Source organism: Exophiala spinifera, assembly GCF_000836115.1.
Source record: "Exophiala spinifera strain CBS 89968 unplaced genomic scaffold supercont1.9, whole genome shotgun sequence".
Lineage (NCBI taxonomy): Eukaryota > Fungi > Ascomycota > Eurotiomycetes > Chaetothyriales > Herpotrichiellaceae > Exophiala > Exophiala spinifera.
In genome coordinates, this window is record NW_015622521.1 from 764,478 (window position 1) to 778,830 (window position 14,353).

The 14,353-nt window shown below is 52.3% G+C and overlaps 6 protein-coding genes across 6 annotated transcripts; 4 read left to right on the top strand and 2 right to left on the bottom strand.

Moving 5' to 3' along the window:
* Positions 1 to 528: 528 nt before the first annotated feature.
* On the top strand, positions 529 to 1,642 carry PV08_11313 (uncharacterized protein; the record flags this gene model as incomplete). Its single annotated transcript, XM_016385623.1, has 2 exons — positions 529 to 760; positions 876 to 1,642. 2 exons carry the CDS (start codon positions 529 to 531, stop codon positions 1,640 to 1,642), a joined length of 999 nt encoding a protein of 332 aa, XP_016230567.1.
* A 1,584-nt stretch (positions 1,643 to 3,226) lies between these two features.
* PV08_11314 (uncharacterized protein) lies at positions 3,227 to 5,922 on the top strand (the record flags this gene model as incomplete). The annotated part of the gene is made up of 2 exons (XM_016385624.1): positions 3,227 to 4,059; positions 4,200 to 5,922. 2 exons carry the CDS (start codon positions 3,227 to 3,229, stop codon positions 5,920 to 5,922), a joined length of 2,556 nt encoding a protein of 851 aa, XP_016230568.1.
* A 238-nt stretch (positions 5,923 to 6,160) lies between these two features.
* Positions 6,161 to 7,129, bottom strand: PV08_11315 (uncharacterized protein; the record flags this gene model as incomplete). The annotated part of the gene is made up of 1 exon (XM_016385625.1): positions 6,161 to 7,129. The coding sequence occupies one exon, from the start codon at positions 7,127 to 7,129 to the stop codon at positions 6,161 to 6,163; it is 969 nt and encodes a 322-aa protein (XP_016230569.1).
* A 448-nt stretch (positions 7,130 to 7,577) lies between these two features.
* On the top strand, positions 7,578 to 10,126 carry PV08_11316 (uncharacterized protein; the record flags this gene model as incomplete). The annotated part of the gene is made up of 2 exons (XM_016385626.1): positions 7,578 to 8,213; positions 8,276 to 10,126. The coding sequence occupies 2 exons, from the start codon at positions 7,578 to 7,580 to the stop codon at positions 10,124 to 10,126; spliced, it is 2,487 nt and encodes an 828-aa protein (XP_016230570.1).
* Positions 10,127 to 11,100: 974 nt separating this feature from the next.
* PV08_11317 (lactoylglutathione lyase) lies at positions 11,101 to 12,415 on the top strand (the record flags this gene model as incomplete). Its single annotated transcript, XM_016385627.1, has 3 exons — positions 11,101 to 11,297; positions 11,711 to 12,140; positions 12,260 to 12,415. 3 exons carry the CDS (start codon positions 11,101 to 11,103, stop codon positions 12,413 to 12,415), a joined length of 783 nt encoding a protein of 260 aa, XP_016230571.1.
* A 715-nt stretch (positions 12,416 to 13,130) lies between these two features.
* Positions 13,131 to 14,057, bottom strand: PV08_11318 (uncharacterized protein; the record flags this gene model as incomplete). Its single annotated transcript, XM_016385628.1, has 1 exon — positions 13,131 to 14,057. The coding sequence occupies one exon, from the start codon at positions 14,055 to 14,057 to the stop codon at positions 13,131 to 13,133; it is 927 nt and encodes a 308-aa protein (XP_016230572.1).
* Positions 14,058 to 14,353: the final 296 nt, after the last annotated feature.

Here is a 14,353-nt window from a genome sequence, read left to right on the forward strand (position 1 = left end):
TTTCCCATCAGACCATCTTTGATGTTTGAGCCGCTAGCTCCACTTCTGAAGATGGCAATCTCGCCAAATCTCCCGTAGTCGACCACTGGGTGTTTCGTGCCCTAGTAAACCCTCAATATCACCTCAGCCCAAGGTGTTTGCACGGAGACAAGCCGCACAACGGCTGCGATGATCCTCTTGACGGTAGATGGAGGGGTCTCGCCAACACTTCCCTGCCCTGGTCTGCTTCTGATCTGTGTGTACTCCGTCCTGGATAGATGGCCATTTTTCGACACAGGTTGTGTATCGAGACCAGCAGCAACGACGAACTTGCGACAGAATCCTTTGACAGATCTTTGAGATTGCTGTTCATGAGGACCATGTTGATGGTCTGTTTCAATACCTGCGAGACTCCCGCGCCTTCACTCTTCTCGCTTAATGTTCCCAAGTCCCTTGGTTCACCATGCAAGGCATGCATTCAACTATCACACGCGCCCGCCTTATATCGACACACCGCCCGCAGCCACCGATGACTATCCAACAGGAGAGATGCCGACCGCAACGACCGACACAGACGGTACGGCGGCGTCACCTACGAGCGCGGCGACCGACACGGACAAACCGAATGCCGTCGTTCTCTATCCCACTGGACAGCCGACGGTTAACAATATAGACACGGTCGAAGTCGCGTATGACACGATATGGGAAAATGCGAGCTTGACTTTATTCTGTGACATCGACGAGGCAGATAATAAATGGTCACTGGCTAATATATCATTGCGTATGTGATGATTCCCAGCACCAACGATCTCGATAACGCACGAGATCAAGCATAGGGGAGATGTTGGTGACGATGGTGATGGCGGTTGCTAACTCTGTTTCTTGAATTACAATAGTGCAACCAAGCGGAAAATCTGCGATATCACCCATACAAGCAGGGATGCAAATTCCACAGTTCCCAGTCTCATGCGGCATATTGATCTACGATGAATCCAACAGAGGGGACTCAACTACGGGCGGAGGGTTCACGATGACAAGCACGACAGGGATTGTTTCGACGTACGGTCTGAGCATGACGACAGCAAGGGATATGTCGAAGATGACCACGGGAACAAAGAATTCAGCAGCCACCGACACAAACGTGTCAAGTCATAGCACGATAGACTCGTCCATTACGAAGGATACGGCAGCCGTTTCTTCATCCACTGCTACGAACACGGACGTGCTGGGTGCGGCAGACTCATCTTCTTCTCCTTCCTCCCCATCGCACTCGACCGGTCTCGGCGCAGGGGCCAGGGCCGGCCTCGCGATTGGGATTATTCTCGGCGCCATCGCTTTGTCTGCGGCCTTGTTCTTCTTTTTCCGCTTGCGGCGACGGATAGCTAGAGTCGAGAACATGGTCAAAGGAGGGGGTACGGCTTCGACCGAGAAGGTGTTGGCGTCATCATCACCGCCGTTACCGCCGGCACTGGCGCCGCAAATTGCAAAGCCGGCACCTTTACCTACATTTACGGCACGTTCAAACTCTCCTGCTGCACTTACTCCAGGCGCTGGTGGCGGTGACGGTAACGGGAGTAATAACAACACTCGAAACTCGGAGGAGTGGAGACAGTTCTTTGGGAATGCTAGCAATCCCCGCTCTCACACTTCTGCGTCGGCCTAGACCTTGTGATGCGATTGCGACGACGATAGGGACGCGACATGAAGAAAAAGTCGGCCTAGACACTACGATGCGATGTGACGCAATGCGAGACAAAGAAAAGGCAGGGTTGGATTTGAAGAACTTTTGTACCAAATCTCCAATATTCTGTACGCAAACCCTTGCACGAACCCGGAGACAAAGAGAGACACAACACGCAAATCCACACCATCTCCCACCCTCCCTTTCCTCTCTCTTTTGTGTGTGTGTGTGTGTGTGTGTGTGTGTGTGTGTGTGTGTGCATGGTGCTTCACCTCTCTCTCCCTTCTTGGTGATTCTTTTCTACGGTAACCTCGACGACTCGATGGATATGGGCATGGGACGAGTCATGATTTTCAAACACTGCGACGAAAATTGAGGCCTTTTCTATAATACGGAGTATAAAATTGGGCTTTTCTCCTGTTTATCAAATGCACATATTGAAGCTTCGTGCTACTTCCTCACATAGCTCAACTACCCGTATATACCTTGAGACAGTTCAACCACCCTCGTTAGCGTGCAGTTACGGCTCCCTGCCCATGATGGACTCGTAGGAGGCCGCAAGATGCCAAGCGAGGTAAAAGGGCCCTGGGCCCTTTTACCTCGCCTGGGATCCTCTCCTATTAATACCTATTATCCCCATACCTCTTGCCATACCATACCTACTTGATACCTGTATCTAGAGACATTGCCTTATCCAAAGGAGGACCTATACCTAGGACGTTGGACACGGACGGGCCTACCGAGTAAACAATGGACAGGGTCCCCTGAGGAATGCAAACGGCGAGCCTCGCCGGACACGTGATCCGACCACCTTCGGGCCCCTGCAAGACCAGACATATCTCTGAGAAGAATGCACGACGACCTTCTCCTCTCTCATAATACCAATCTTTCCTCCCAATAAGGTCCACTGGGCCTGTCTCTTCCCGTTTCATTGTGTGAGCAGGTTCGAGAACACGAACGCGTACAATCCTCGCAGACTTCAGACTTCAATGGCTCAAATGCGGCGTGAGTTGAAGTAAACGGCAATAATGCAACATGACAATGATGGCAATCCGTTCGCGTCTATTGTCTGCATTCATTCACTCCAGTCCCGTACCATCCGATCCCGCGCCCATCTGTAGAGCCCATTCATTGTTCATTTTTTTTTGGTTTTGGTTTTCTCTGCTTCACTCTTTCAATGAGAAAATCTGCAAGCGTCCTCCTATTGACGGCTTGGGAAAAGCCTTCCAACCCCCCAAGATGGATTGCCATTGTTGTAAAATGGATTTTGATTCCCTTTGTTCACGACGTGTTGGCTTGTTCGGCCAGCAGCCATACACATATGGGATACATCCTCCATATCCATGCGAAGCCCATCCCTCTGTCATCTAAGGTTGTATTTTCTTTCCCCTTACCAAGGTTGAATCACACAATCGTCTACTCACCACCGCGCGCAAGGATACTTTGCGTAACTCATTTCCAAACCCAAACCCAACCCGAAGTTCATAGAGTGACAGCTCTGCTTAGAGAACGGCAAACGTCCCAGTTGACCAACGCCGTGCAAACTTCCCTAAGCACCATCTCACGATGGCAAGGTCGACCAGAGCAACTTCGAAGGAACCTGTTCGGAAGCAACCAGTTCGGAAGCAGCCAAGACGAGGTAGATCCGCAGATCCAGAACCAACACCAGCTCCTGCCGCTGATGGTCCTGCCCAAAATGGCAAAGGCAAGAAAGGACGAGGACGTCCCAGCCTGGGCCCTATTGTCGAGGAGCCAGCGAGCCCAGGTGCAGATCCAGACGAGAACGACGACAATAACGACAACAACGACGAGGAGGCGGCCGAACAGCAAGTCAATCTCGAAGAGTTAAGTCCGACTCTTTCGACCGGACCGGAATTCAATGCAGTGGATCGTCCGGATCCTGAAGCAATCAGGGCAGCAGGTGAAATCGTATACCTTCCCGAACCACGTGGCTTCTTCAACAGGAAGAACGAGGTCTGTTACCGCAACTCCGCGATTGTGATGTTGCTCTCGAGTAGCAAACTCATGTCATGGATTGAACATCGCTACATCCCTAACCTTCATGCCGGGGGAGTGGTCGTTGACAGTGTTATTGCAAAGGCTGTCTCCAAAAGCGGCAAGAAACCAAAGGGCGTCCTCTACACCGACTGCTGGTGCGAGCTAAATATTCTGCATGGCCTGTGGTGTGACGACGACGTTTCTCAGAAGACCCTCGACGATGCCATGAACGCTTTCTGGAGGTGGCTCAAGAAGGAAGACAAAAAGGCGCCGAACCCGTGGGGCGATAACTTTGATGGACAGCAAGATGCCATGGACTTTGTGACATGGCTTTTCAGCCTAGCGACAGCGCAGCTCGAACACTTTGCAGAAGTCCAGGAGAACAAAAAAACGCAACCAGCGTAAGTAGATATCTCTTCCTCATTTCCAACGTACCTGTTTAGTTGCCCGCGATGGGTGTTGTTGTTGGTGGTAGTTTTCCTCAAGGCGGTCACCAGGCAAGAGAGAATAACCGCTAACCTCGATCTTTTTCATTGTGCAGGTTGGATTCCGTACAACTGAGCCTACTCAGATCTGTTAGGATTGACGAACTTGTCAGCATTGAACAAACAAACCGGAGCCTTTGCGTTGTCTGCGGCGGTCTGCGGGGAGATGAGACCGAAAGGTCCAAATTCCGTTTCGAGCGCCCGGAATCAACGCTCGACTGGAAACTCTCATTGAGCAAATCACCCGAAGACCGCCAACCGGCGGCCAAATCCGCGCGTCCGAGGTCGATCGAAGAAATCATCGAGGGGGAAATGAAGTCTTTGGCGCATGGTTCGAGGTGCAGCACCTGCTATTCAGAATGGGAGGTTATGAAGGACAACGCCAGAGAAGAGGCGCGAAAGAAAGGCGGGAATGCGGCAGTGGACAAAGTAATGAAGAAGATACTTGGAGATCTTGAGACAGTCCTTGAGAGAAAAACCACGCAGTGGAAGCGCCTTCGAATCCTGCCTGAAGTGTTGATTGTCCAACTCAAACGCTTCAAGGTCGAGCAACGGGTAACCAGGAAGGGAATCGAGGTTTCAACGTTGAAGGATAACACACCAGTCCGCATCAACGAGTATCTTGACCTGGGGCCCTGGGTTGAATATCGTGGCAAAGAGGAGGTAGCAGCCGCCGGGTCTACCAGGTATCGATTGACGGGCATCATCAATCATTTCGGAGACTTGGTCGGGGGCCATTATGTCGCCGAAGTCAGGATCGACGACACCTGGTACGAAGCCAATGACATGAATGTCAAGACCGGCCCAGGTCTGCAGAGTCTTCTGAAAGATAAGGGTTGGACCCCGTATGTGCTCTTGTATGAAAAGTGTCCCGTTGAGGATGAGGATGTGGTTGACAATGTGGTTGCGGGTGAAGAAGATGAGACGGACGTTGCCGCCATTGCCAACGTCCATGCCAAAGTCACAGCGACTGCTGACGGCGATGATGATGGCGGTGACGATGATGATACTGATCATGATGACGACAAGGGCAACCGCAACACTAAAAATGCCAAGGGCAAGGGCAAGGGCAAGGGCAAAGACACAGAAAAGCGGAACAAAAATACCCCTGACGGCAGCCCCAGTGCAGGCGTGGCGGCCAGTCCACCTCGGAGCTCACCAAGATCCCGCTTGCTCCCTACTGTTCAGGGGTTCGACAAGGAACGAAAGTTTGATATTCAAATCGCCAAAGACGCCGTTCAGAAGGGTCAGATGTCTCTCAAGGTCCGCGCCACGATCAATGGCTGCGTTGTCCATTTCCCAATTTACGTCCTGAGCGGGTGCGGTACACAGCAGGGAGGGACTGGACGACAGACCGCAGAGATCGACATGATCCTTCGCGACCACGACGATGCCGAGGCACAGATCACGGCACGGACTATCCTGACTCTTGTCCCAACGAGCCCCAAGAAGCGTAAGCGAGAGGGGAGCGATGAGACCCCGGAGACAAGTCCTGGAAAGAAACCAAAGCGCGATAACGGGGAAGCGGCGAAGACCTCCATTATCAATCGAAGGGGTAAGGGAAACAATTGGAGTGGTGATAAGAAGAAGAAGAAGACCCCACCACGGTCGAGCCCTCGGACACGGCCACCGACGCGTGCGGTGAGCGAGCCTCCCAGCGTACACGCCTGGAAGACGAAGCCGTACGACGGCCCTGGGTTGGACTACGAAGAGACCCCGAGGGATGTGAGAGGGAAGTCGAAGGATTCGGACCTTGATTCCTTATTCAATAGTCCTTAGAATCTGAGAGGATGGAGGTGCATGAAGACATGGAATGTTGTGCCGGTATAGATTGGATCGGAAACAGGCGTTTGGGGAAGGCGTTCTTATTGTACTGAGTTAGGGAATCTCGTAATATGTCTTGTCATTCGATAGAGTTTCAATGGATAGTTATGCCCGCCCTTGGAGTGTAACAGGCACGGGCATGTGGTTGATGCGAATACTGCTTCAGGCAAGCTGCGTACTCAGTTGACCTCGATTATCGTCGTTGGCGATCACGAACAGGCTCAATCTGAGAAGAAACAGATCTTCGGTTGCGTTTATGTCGATCCCGGGCGTCACAGTCATTGTCATGGTCCACATCGTGACGATGACGGTGACGGTGATGATGTCGGTGTCGATGGCTGTGTCTCGGGCTGTTGTCGTCTTTGTCACCGCGGTCTCTGCCCTTGGTATACCCCGAATCTAGGTGAAAATCATCAAAACTGTCCGGATCGTCATCTTTCTGAGGGTCATCCTTCTTTCGTCGGTCTCGCCTTTCATCCTTGTCCCTCCGTCTCTTCTGCCGGGCGAGGTCCTCAACCTCTCTCAGATCTCGCTCTCGCTGATCCCTCCATTCCTTTCGATGCTTCTCCGCTTCTCTGAGCTGTTTGACACCTTTCTTCATCGCAGCCAGAGGATCGTTTGCTGCAACACGCGCAGCTTCTCGCTCCTGCCGACGTGGAGAGTCATTGCCCCATGAGTCTCGAGCCGGCGCTCCAAGTCCAGGTGTGCTACTGTACCAGGGTTTCTCTCCCGAGTTCTTCCCTTTGCCTGCTGCGTGAGACAGGTAGACTGTATACGGATCCTCGTCCACACGCGCCTTCTTGTATGAGGGGCCAGGTTCGGGGATCAGCGAAAAGTTCCCTTTCGCATCCACGAGCTTGTCTATGTCTTTGGTGGCGTTGGGCTGCTTCTTGGCCAGTCGAATGTCTCGATCAGTGTCGTCTTCTCCTGGGAGCTTGCGCTTGCGCCTGTACGACGACGCCGAGGGGTGTGGCTCGGGGTCTTCCCGGACGGAAGTCTCGCCGCGCAGAAAGCGCAATCTGTCGTCGGATTCATGGTCTCGCTGTCTTGCTTCCTGCTCTTCTTCGCGACGCTTGGCTTCAGCTTCATCACGACGGACTCTTTCGATGTTGGCGGGGTTGTAGACATTCCATGATTTCTTGCCGAGAAGATGGAGAGGCATGGACGAGAGCTGGCTACGAATACCGAACACCAAGCATCGAGCGAGATGAGGACCAGCGGGTCATGTCACTGGAGAAAGATTGGTCGTCAAGAGGCAATACGGAGGAGCATGAGCGACACTGGGCGGGGTGGACAAGGCTGCAGCCTGCATAAAGCGGCCAGATCGCTGGATCTTTAGGGACCAAATAGGCCAACTTGGCGGGTTGGCTAGTGAGACTCACTAAGCTACGACAAATTAGGCGGGTGTGAGGGGTGCTTAAACTTGGAGGCGCAGCGGCCACCGTAGCCAAACAGAACAAACAATAGACGTCAGCTTAGAGCGACTTACGAGACTCGAAGTGTCCCATATTATGAATACGGGGTCCTTGAAGAAGCATTTTATTCATAATCACAATCAGTCTCCGTGTTCTTCTGTTTCGTTTTCGTAGCAACCTCCCATTTCTCTAGCGATGTCCTTTTTTAACAAGAACAATCTATTCGGTGGCAATGGGCCTCAACCTCCCCCACGAGACCCTTACGGCCAACAACCGCCGCCTGCAATGCGAGGCGGCCGTCCAGGATATGGCGGCCCAAGTCCCTACGATACGCCCATGAATATGAACGGTGGCTACGATTCCGGCCCTCCTCCTCCGCCCAGACAGCAGCCCGGCTCCCGATTTCCCTCTCGGCCTCATCAAAGCACCTCAAGTAAAGGTGGTTCAAGAGGAGGCAATGTGCTGACGCTTCAACCTGCAAAGAGCCCTGATAATACATATACCTTTCGAAATCTGGTCGCTGTTTCCACGCAGGATTTCCCGCCTTCTCCCGATGGCACAGATATCTTCATTCTCATCAATGGCATGTTCGTTGTCACGGCACGGCCACTCGATGCGTTCCCGCGCGGAAACATTGGTCTTTCAGAACCTCAGAGATCATGGATGGGGGTGGCGTTGACAGACCAACTGAGCGCAGAGCTATACGACCCATTCGCACAAGGTGGACAGGCATACATTGGTTCTATGGATATAGAGATTGGGTTTGCCAGCACGAGAAAAGTGACGGACGTTCCTTATGACCAGGACGACCTCGCGAAAGAAATCACAAAGGTGAGCAATTTGAGATTCTTCTGAGAGGTGATCAAGAGCCCTCATGCTGATTGTTTCCACAGTTATTCAACAGCCAGATGTTTGCGCCGAGTCAGCGATTCTTGATGGATCTCAGGAGTGTGCCTTTGAACTTGACGGTCAAGACTGTGCAACTAGCCGATTTTAGCGAAAAGTCCGCTCCGACGACCTCAGATCCTATGGCTAGAGGTATCCTAACACCACAGACGCAAATCAATTTCTTCAAGGATGGCAGAACACCAATCAACCTCAAAGCGTCTTCTCGGCGGCCAGCAGCAAACTCAATCATCGCCCCGGACTTCAAGTTCGAAGATATGGGTATCGGTGGTCTCGACAAGGAGTTTGCTACGATTTTCAGACGAGCCTTTGCTTCGCGTGTCTTTCCGCCCGGACTGGTCGAGAAGCTGGGTATCCAGCACGTCAAGGGTATCTTGCTGTATGGTCCTCCGGGTACAGGAAAGACGTTGATTGCCCGGCAAATTGGAAAGATGTTGAACGCCAGAGAACCTAAAGTTATCAATGGTCCGGAAGTACTCAATAAATTTGTCGGCCAGTCAGAAGAGAACGTTCGTAAACTGTTCGCCGATGCCGAAAAGGAGTACAAAGAAAAAGGAGACGAATCTGGCCTGCACATCATCATCTTTGACGAATTGGATGCCGTATGCAAGCAAAGAGGAAGCGGGGCCGGGGGTGGTACCGGTGTGGGAGACAGTGTCGTCAATCAGCTGTTGGCCAAACTCGACGGTGTGGAGCAACTCAACAACATCTTGCTCATTGGTATGACGAATCGAAAGGACATGATTGACGATGCGCTATTGCGACCCGGTCGTCTCGAGGTTCACTTGGAAATCGCTCTTCCCGACGAGCACGGTAGAGCTCAGATCCTCAAGATCCACACGCACAAAATGCAGCAAAATAAGGTTTTGGATCCTGATGTTGATATTTTGGAGCTCGCACATCGAACGAAGAACTTTTCAGGTGCTGAGTTGAATGGTCTGGTCAAGGCAGCAACCTCGTTTGCGTTCAATCGACATGTCAAGGTTGGCACCATGGCTGGCATCAGTGACGATGTGGCCAACATGAAAGTGAACAGGGCAGACTTTGAGAACGCTTTGGAAGAAGTCAAGCCGGCCTTTGGCGTGTCCGAAGAGGAACTTCAATATTGCCTCAGGGGAGGAGTTGTACATTACTCGCCGTACATCAAGGACGTTCTTGAGGAAGGCAAGCTGTTTGTCGAGCAGGTCCGACAACCAAACTCGACACCACTGTTTTCGGTCTGTTTGCACGGGCCGCCCGGGTCTGGCAAGACGGCATTGGCGGCCAAGATCGCCATCGACTCAGGATACCCTTTTATCAAGCTGGTCAGCACCAAGGACACACTGGAGATGAACGAACCTCAGAAGATCTCGCATCTCAGCAAGGTTTTCAGCGACGCATACAAGAGTCCAATGAGTTGTGTGGTGATTGATGATATCGAAGAGTACATTGAATGGACGCCGATTGGACCTCGATTCAGCAATGGTATTCTCAAGAGTCTTGTTGCTTTGCTACGGAAAGCACCTCCACCTGGACGGAGTCTGTTGATCATCGTTACGGCGACCGAACGAAGTGTCCTCCAACAACTTGATTTCTGGAGACATTTCAACAGCGACATTCCGATTGCCAATGTGCGCACTTATGAGGAGTTGAGACATGTCATGAAAGACACAAAGGTGTTTAGTAGTGAAGATGCGGCCAAGGCGATATCAGAGATCAGGGACATCACTAGATCTGAAGAGGTCGGAGTTGGCATTAAACATGTCCTGCAGGCGATTGAGACTGCCAGGCACGACAGTGATTTGGTCAGTAGATTTGCTGGGACATTGTCCCGGGCAATTGCTGAGAGGGGTCAATGAGGTCGAGCAGCAGACACCTAGTATTCCCTGGGAGACAGTACTTGTACCTTTTGTATAGATGAAGAAATGAGCATGAAATGAACAATGTATAGATGAAATTCTAGACGAAGATATCCGATGTCTACAGGGTCCCGAGTCTTCGTTTATGTACCTTACTGTAGTACTGACGAGGGAGTGCTCGTCGGGTGGTGCAACTGGGTGGTTGTACAGGGGGAGAGGGATTTAGGCCCCGCAAGGCTGGGAATCCTGCACGTGGATCCTCCTCCGCAATTCTTCTCCTTGTACAAATATTGTGCTCTCTGCACCGTGCAGTTATCGTAGACCGAAAACGGGAAGAGGAGAGAAATGCGGGAGCAAGCTGTAGCTGTGATACGTAAGGTTTATTACTCGCAGAGTCTTTTCGAGACGGATGGGTAATTGCCAGAGTTTTCCGTATCCGTACCTCGAAAAGCGAGAAGTCGTCAACTCTCGATAGGTCCCCTCCCTAGAGTTATTAATGTTTCCCCCCGGTCACTCTCTGGCCAAGTCCCGGAATACACCCATCGTTCCCGCTTTGCTAGAGTCCAATCAGGCACGCGACGGATCTTGCGGGGATCTCAGCGCGTGCTTGTTCGAGTTACCGAGATCCATTCTTCTTTTCGAGAGGAGGAGGAGGAGGAGGCGGCGGTGGTGGTGCACCACAGGAGAATTGGACAACGTGGAAATGGATAAATACTCCGTACCCCGTAGGGATGGCTTGGACAGTCCTTTACGCCTTTTCCTCTGATCGACGCTACACTGTCAAGATCGATTCTTGTCATCTTGACAAAGGAAAAAGAATACTCGTCCTTGACACGACTCACTCTTGACCGTTGTTGATCGATTGAGAGTGTGGTTATCGGTAGTGCCTAAGGCTTACCCAAACACACCAAGTCGCTTACTTACTTACTCGCTCACTCACTCTCACACACTCTCTCGATCTACCTGTCGTCAAGATGAGCGACGAAGCTGGTCCGGTGACACCGTTCGCGCACGGTGCGTTCTTACCGAATGGCCACAACACCGATCCTCCTTTGCCCGCCGACGACCCTACGATAGGGTACAAGCTCAATCACTTTATGATGAGGATTCGGGATCCGAAGCAAACCATGAAGTTTTACATCGATTTGATGGGCATGAGGACCGTTTTTACGTGAGTATTTGCGGCCGCTGCTAGTACCATTCCACAACGAAAAAGAAGAATCCAACCTTCAACGGCGAGGATTGGGGGACCCCCAATTGTTTTCTTCTTTTTCTTTTTGGTGTGGTGTTGACGTGTTTTGTGTGTGGTCGATGGGTGTGAAGAGAGGGCAGAGACGACGGGGGAGAAAAGGACGTCCAGATATCTGACTCGTTCGGATTTCCTTTTGTCAACCTTGACATCTGTCGTTCGTCTTTTTGTTCGCCAAACACTCACACACAAGCATATACACTCTCTCAATCCTCAATCCTCAATCCTCAATCCTCAATCCTCAATCCTCAATCCTCAATCCTCAATCCTCAATCCTCAATCCTCAGTCTCGGTCTCAGTCTCATAATCTAACCTTCCTCGATGTCACTTTCTAGTCTGAACGTCGGTCCCTTCACGATCTACTACCTGGGATACCCTCAAACGGCCGAACACCGCGCCGACCTACCCAAGTTCGGCCTCGACACGGCCACGAACCTCCAACACACGCTTGGCCTCTTGGAACTCTACCACGTGCACGGCTCCGAGAAACAGGAGCCGGGCTACTACTCGACCGGCAACACGCCGCCGGCCCTGGGGTTCGGTCACCTGGGGTTCACGGTGCCCGACGTCCCCGCGGCGCTGAAGCGGCTCAGGGACGCCGGAGTAGAGGTCATCAAGGATCTCGGCGTGTGCGACAGACCGTCCATCCCCGTCAGCGACTGGGAGAATGAGCGCGGCGTGGGCGTCGAGGTCAAGGGGACCGAGTCGGAAATCCACGACGAGTACGCAAAGGTGTTTAAGAAGATTGCCTTTGTTAGGGATCCGGTATGTTTTTGAGGTCCTTTTCTTTTTTTTCTTTTTATTTTTATTTTTATTTTTGTTTTAAGGTTTCCATGATGCCTTATTGCGTGTCTTTCCCTGTTTGAGATTCCGTTTGTGATCAGAGCGAGATCATCACCGCCAGGTCAAAAGAACAGCAGACATCGGGGGCAAAGAACAATCACAGCAAAGGTCAAAGGGCTAACTTTTTCTGTTCTCGTGGACAGGATGGGTATATCGTCGAACTGGTTCCTCAGAATGTGGATCCGAAGAATCCTTAGAGGAACCACCTCACCTCACCTCATCATACCATACCGTACCCATACCATTACCATTACCATGCCACACCACATTTTCGATTTTGTTTAGGGAAAGAGGATAGACGACATATTTACTCCAGAAAGTGGACGACGAGAATCGAGAATCGAGAATCAACAGCGAAGAACTAATCAGTTTTGTTTTTGTTAGTTGGGCTTCGGCAAGCACGTGCAGCCCGGTGCACCAGTGAGTGCAGTGACCAAGATCCGACCATGACGAGGCCAGGCAAAAACGTGGGAGGCAAGTACGTCGAGGTCAAGTAGATGTACATACTTGTACAGACCGTACATAGAAGACAAGCCCCTTGGGTTTAACTGTCTGAAAGTAATCCCCAGGTGAAATTTCATCTCGTACGGTGAACTTAGGACCTGATGAAAGAGTAGCTTGAAATCACTTTTTTTGAGATGTCCTCAAAATTCAGGTAAGCCGTCAAAAGCGAAATACTCATAGCACCCCCATAAAGTACGTTGTGAGTTAGTTAGTTAGTTCGTACTTTCAGCCCGTCGTTCTCATATCATCTCATGTCATTAGGTCGGTAGGTAGCGTACTTAGGTAAATGTAGCTAGCTAGTCTGTATTTTTTTTTCGGTTTCAACAAACTTAGCACGTATTATGTAGGTGGTCAACCCCTCCCCCCCCGGTCTTTTGCCACAATCTTTGTCGTCTGACTGACTTGCTCTCAACCATACACCAACGCTCGAACCTCGATGCTTTCTCTCCCCTTCGCACCAACGGGGGTTCTGGGATCGACGAACGCCGTGTGGGGGACCCTCTGGGCCACGCCCTCCTTGCTGTCGAAGCACTTGAGGAGCAGCCTCTCGTCGTCGTCCATGCCGGACCAGTAGTAGAACTTCTGGTTGGGGTTGTGCCTGACGGCGGCCGTCTCGCCGGTGCGGTGGGGGTACCTGTGCTCGACGGGGACGAGGTCGACGGCGTCGTCGACGGTGGCCGCGGACGCGAAGCCCAGCGGGTGCGCCACGACGGTGCCGTTGATGGGCCGCCACACGTTGATGATCCGGTACCGGCCCTTGAGCAGCTCGTCGGCCTCGCCGGGGGATTCCTCGTGCAGCTTCACGCGCCACTGCGTCGACCGCGCCGTCTGGTCGACGTGCACCCGCGTCACCGGGGCGCGCGGCGCGTCCGGGTTCGACCGCCGGATCGTGTGGTCGAAGATGGTGACCTTGTGCGCCCCCGGCACCTGGTCGAGCAGCAGCCGCTCCACCTCCGGGTAGTAGACGGCGCGGATGTGCTCGTCCGACACGAACTCGGTCTCCCGCGACGGCGCCACCCCCTTCACCGCCTGGAACGCGTCCGCGTCGAGGCTGAACTCGGACTCGCGCCCGCGGATGTCGTCGACCTCGACCTCGACCACCGTCTCGCCGAAGTTGCGCTGCGGCTGGCCCTCCGGCGGCTTTTCGACGTAGTTGTGCGGGGGCGTCCCGTCCTCGGGGTCTTTGAAAAAGTTGAGTTTGGTCCTGACCGGACCCCGGGGCACGTACTGTGACGACGACGACGACGATTGTGAGGATGAGGTGGTGTTGGTGGGATCTTGGACACCTGAAAGGGTCGTGGCGGTCGTGGCGGTGGTTGTGGTGGTTGATGACATGATGTAAATGTGGGAGACGTAAAGGTAACAGTCAGATCAGGTAAAAGTATGAGATGAGATGTGAGATGAGATATGAGATGAGATGGCCAGAGTCAGTGGGTGGCGCGAGGTCAAGGCACAATTAATCGATCGGATCCTTCCTGGCAGTCACAAGTGAACAGGAGCTCGCAGGTACTCGAGTAGAGGCGGTTGAATGTGTACCAACAGGCACACTAATCGTAAGGTGGTTTTCTGGTACGAGGGTTATCGATAATCTATACTTCAAGTTAGGAAGGTATAAAAGTCCCAGGTCGTCC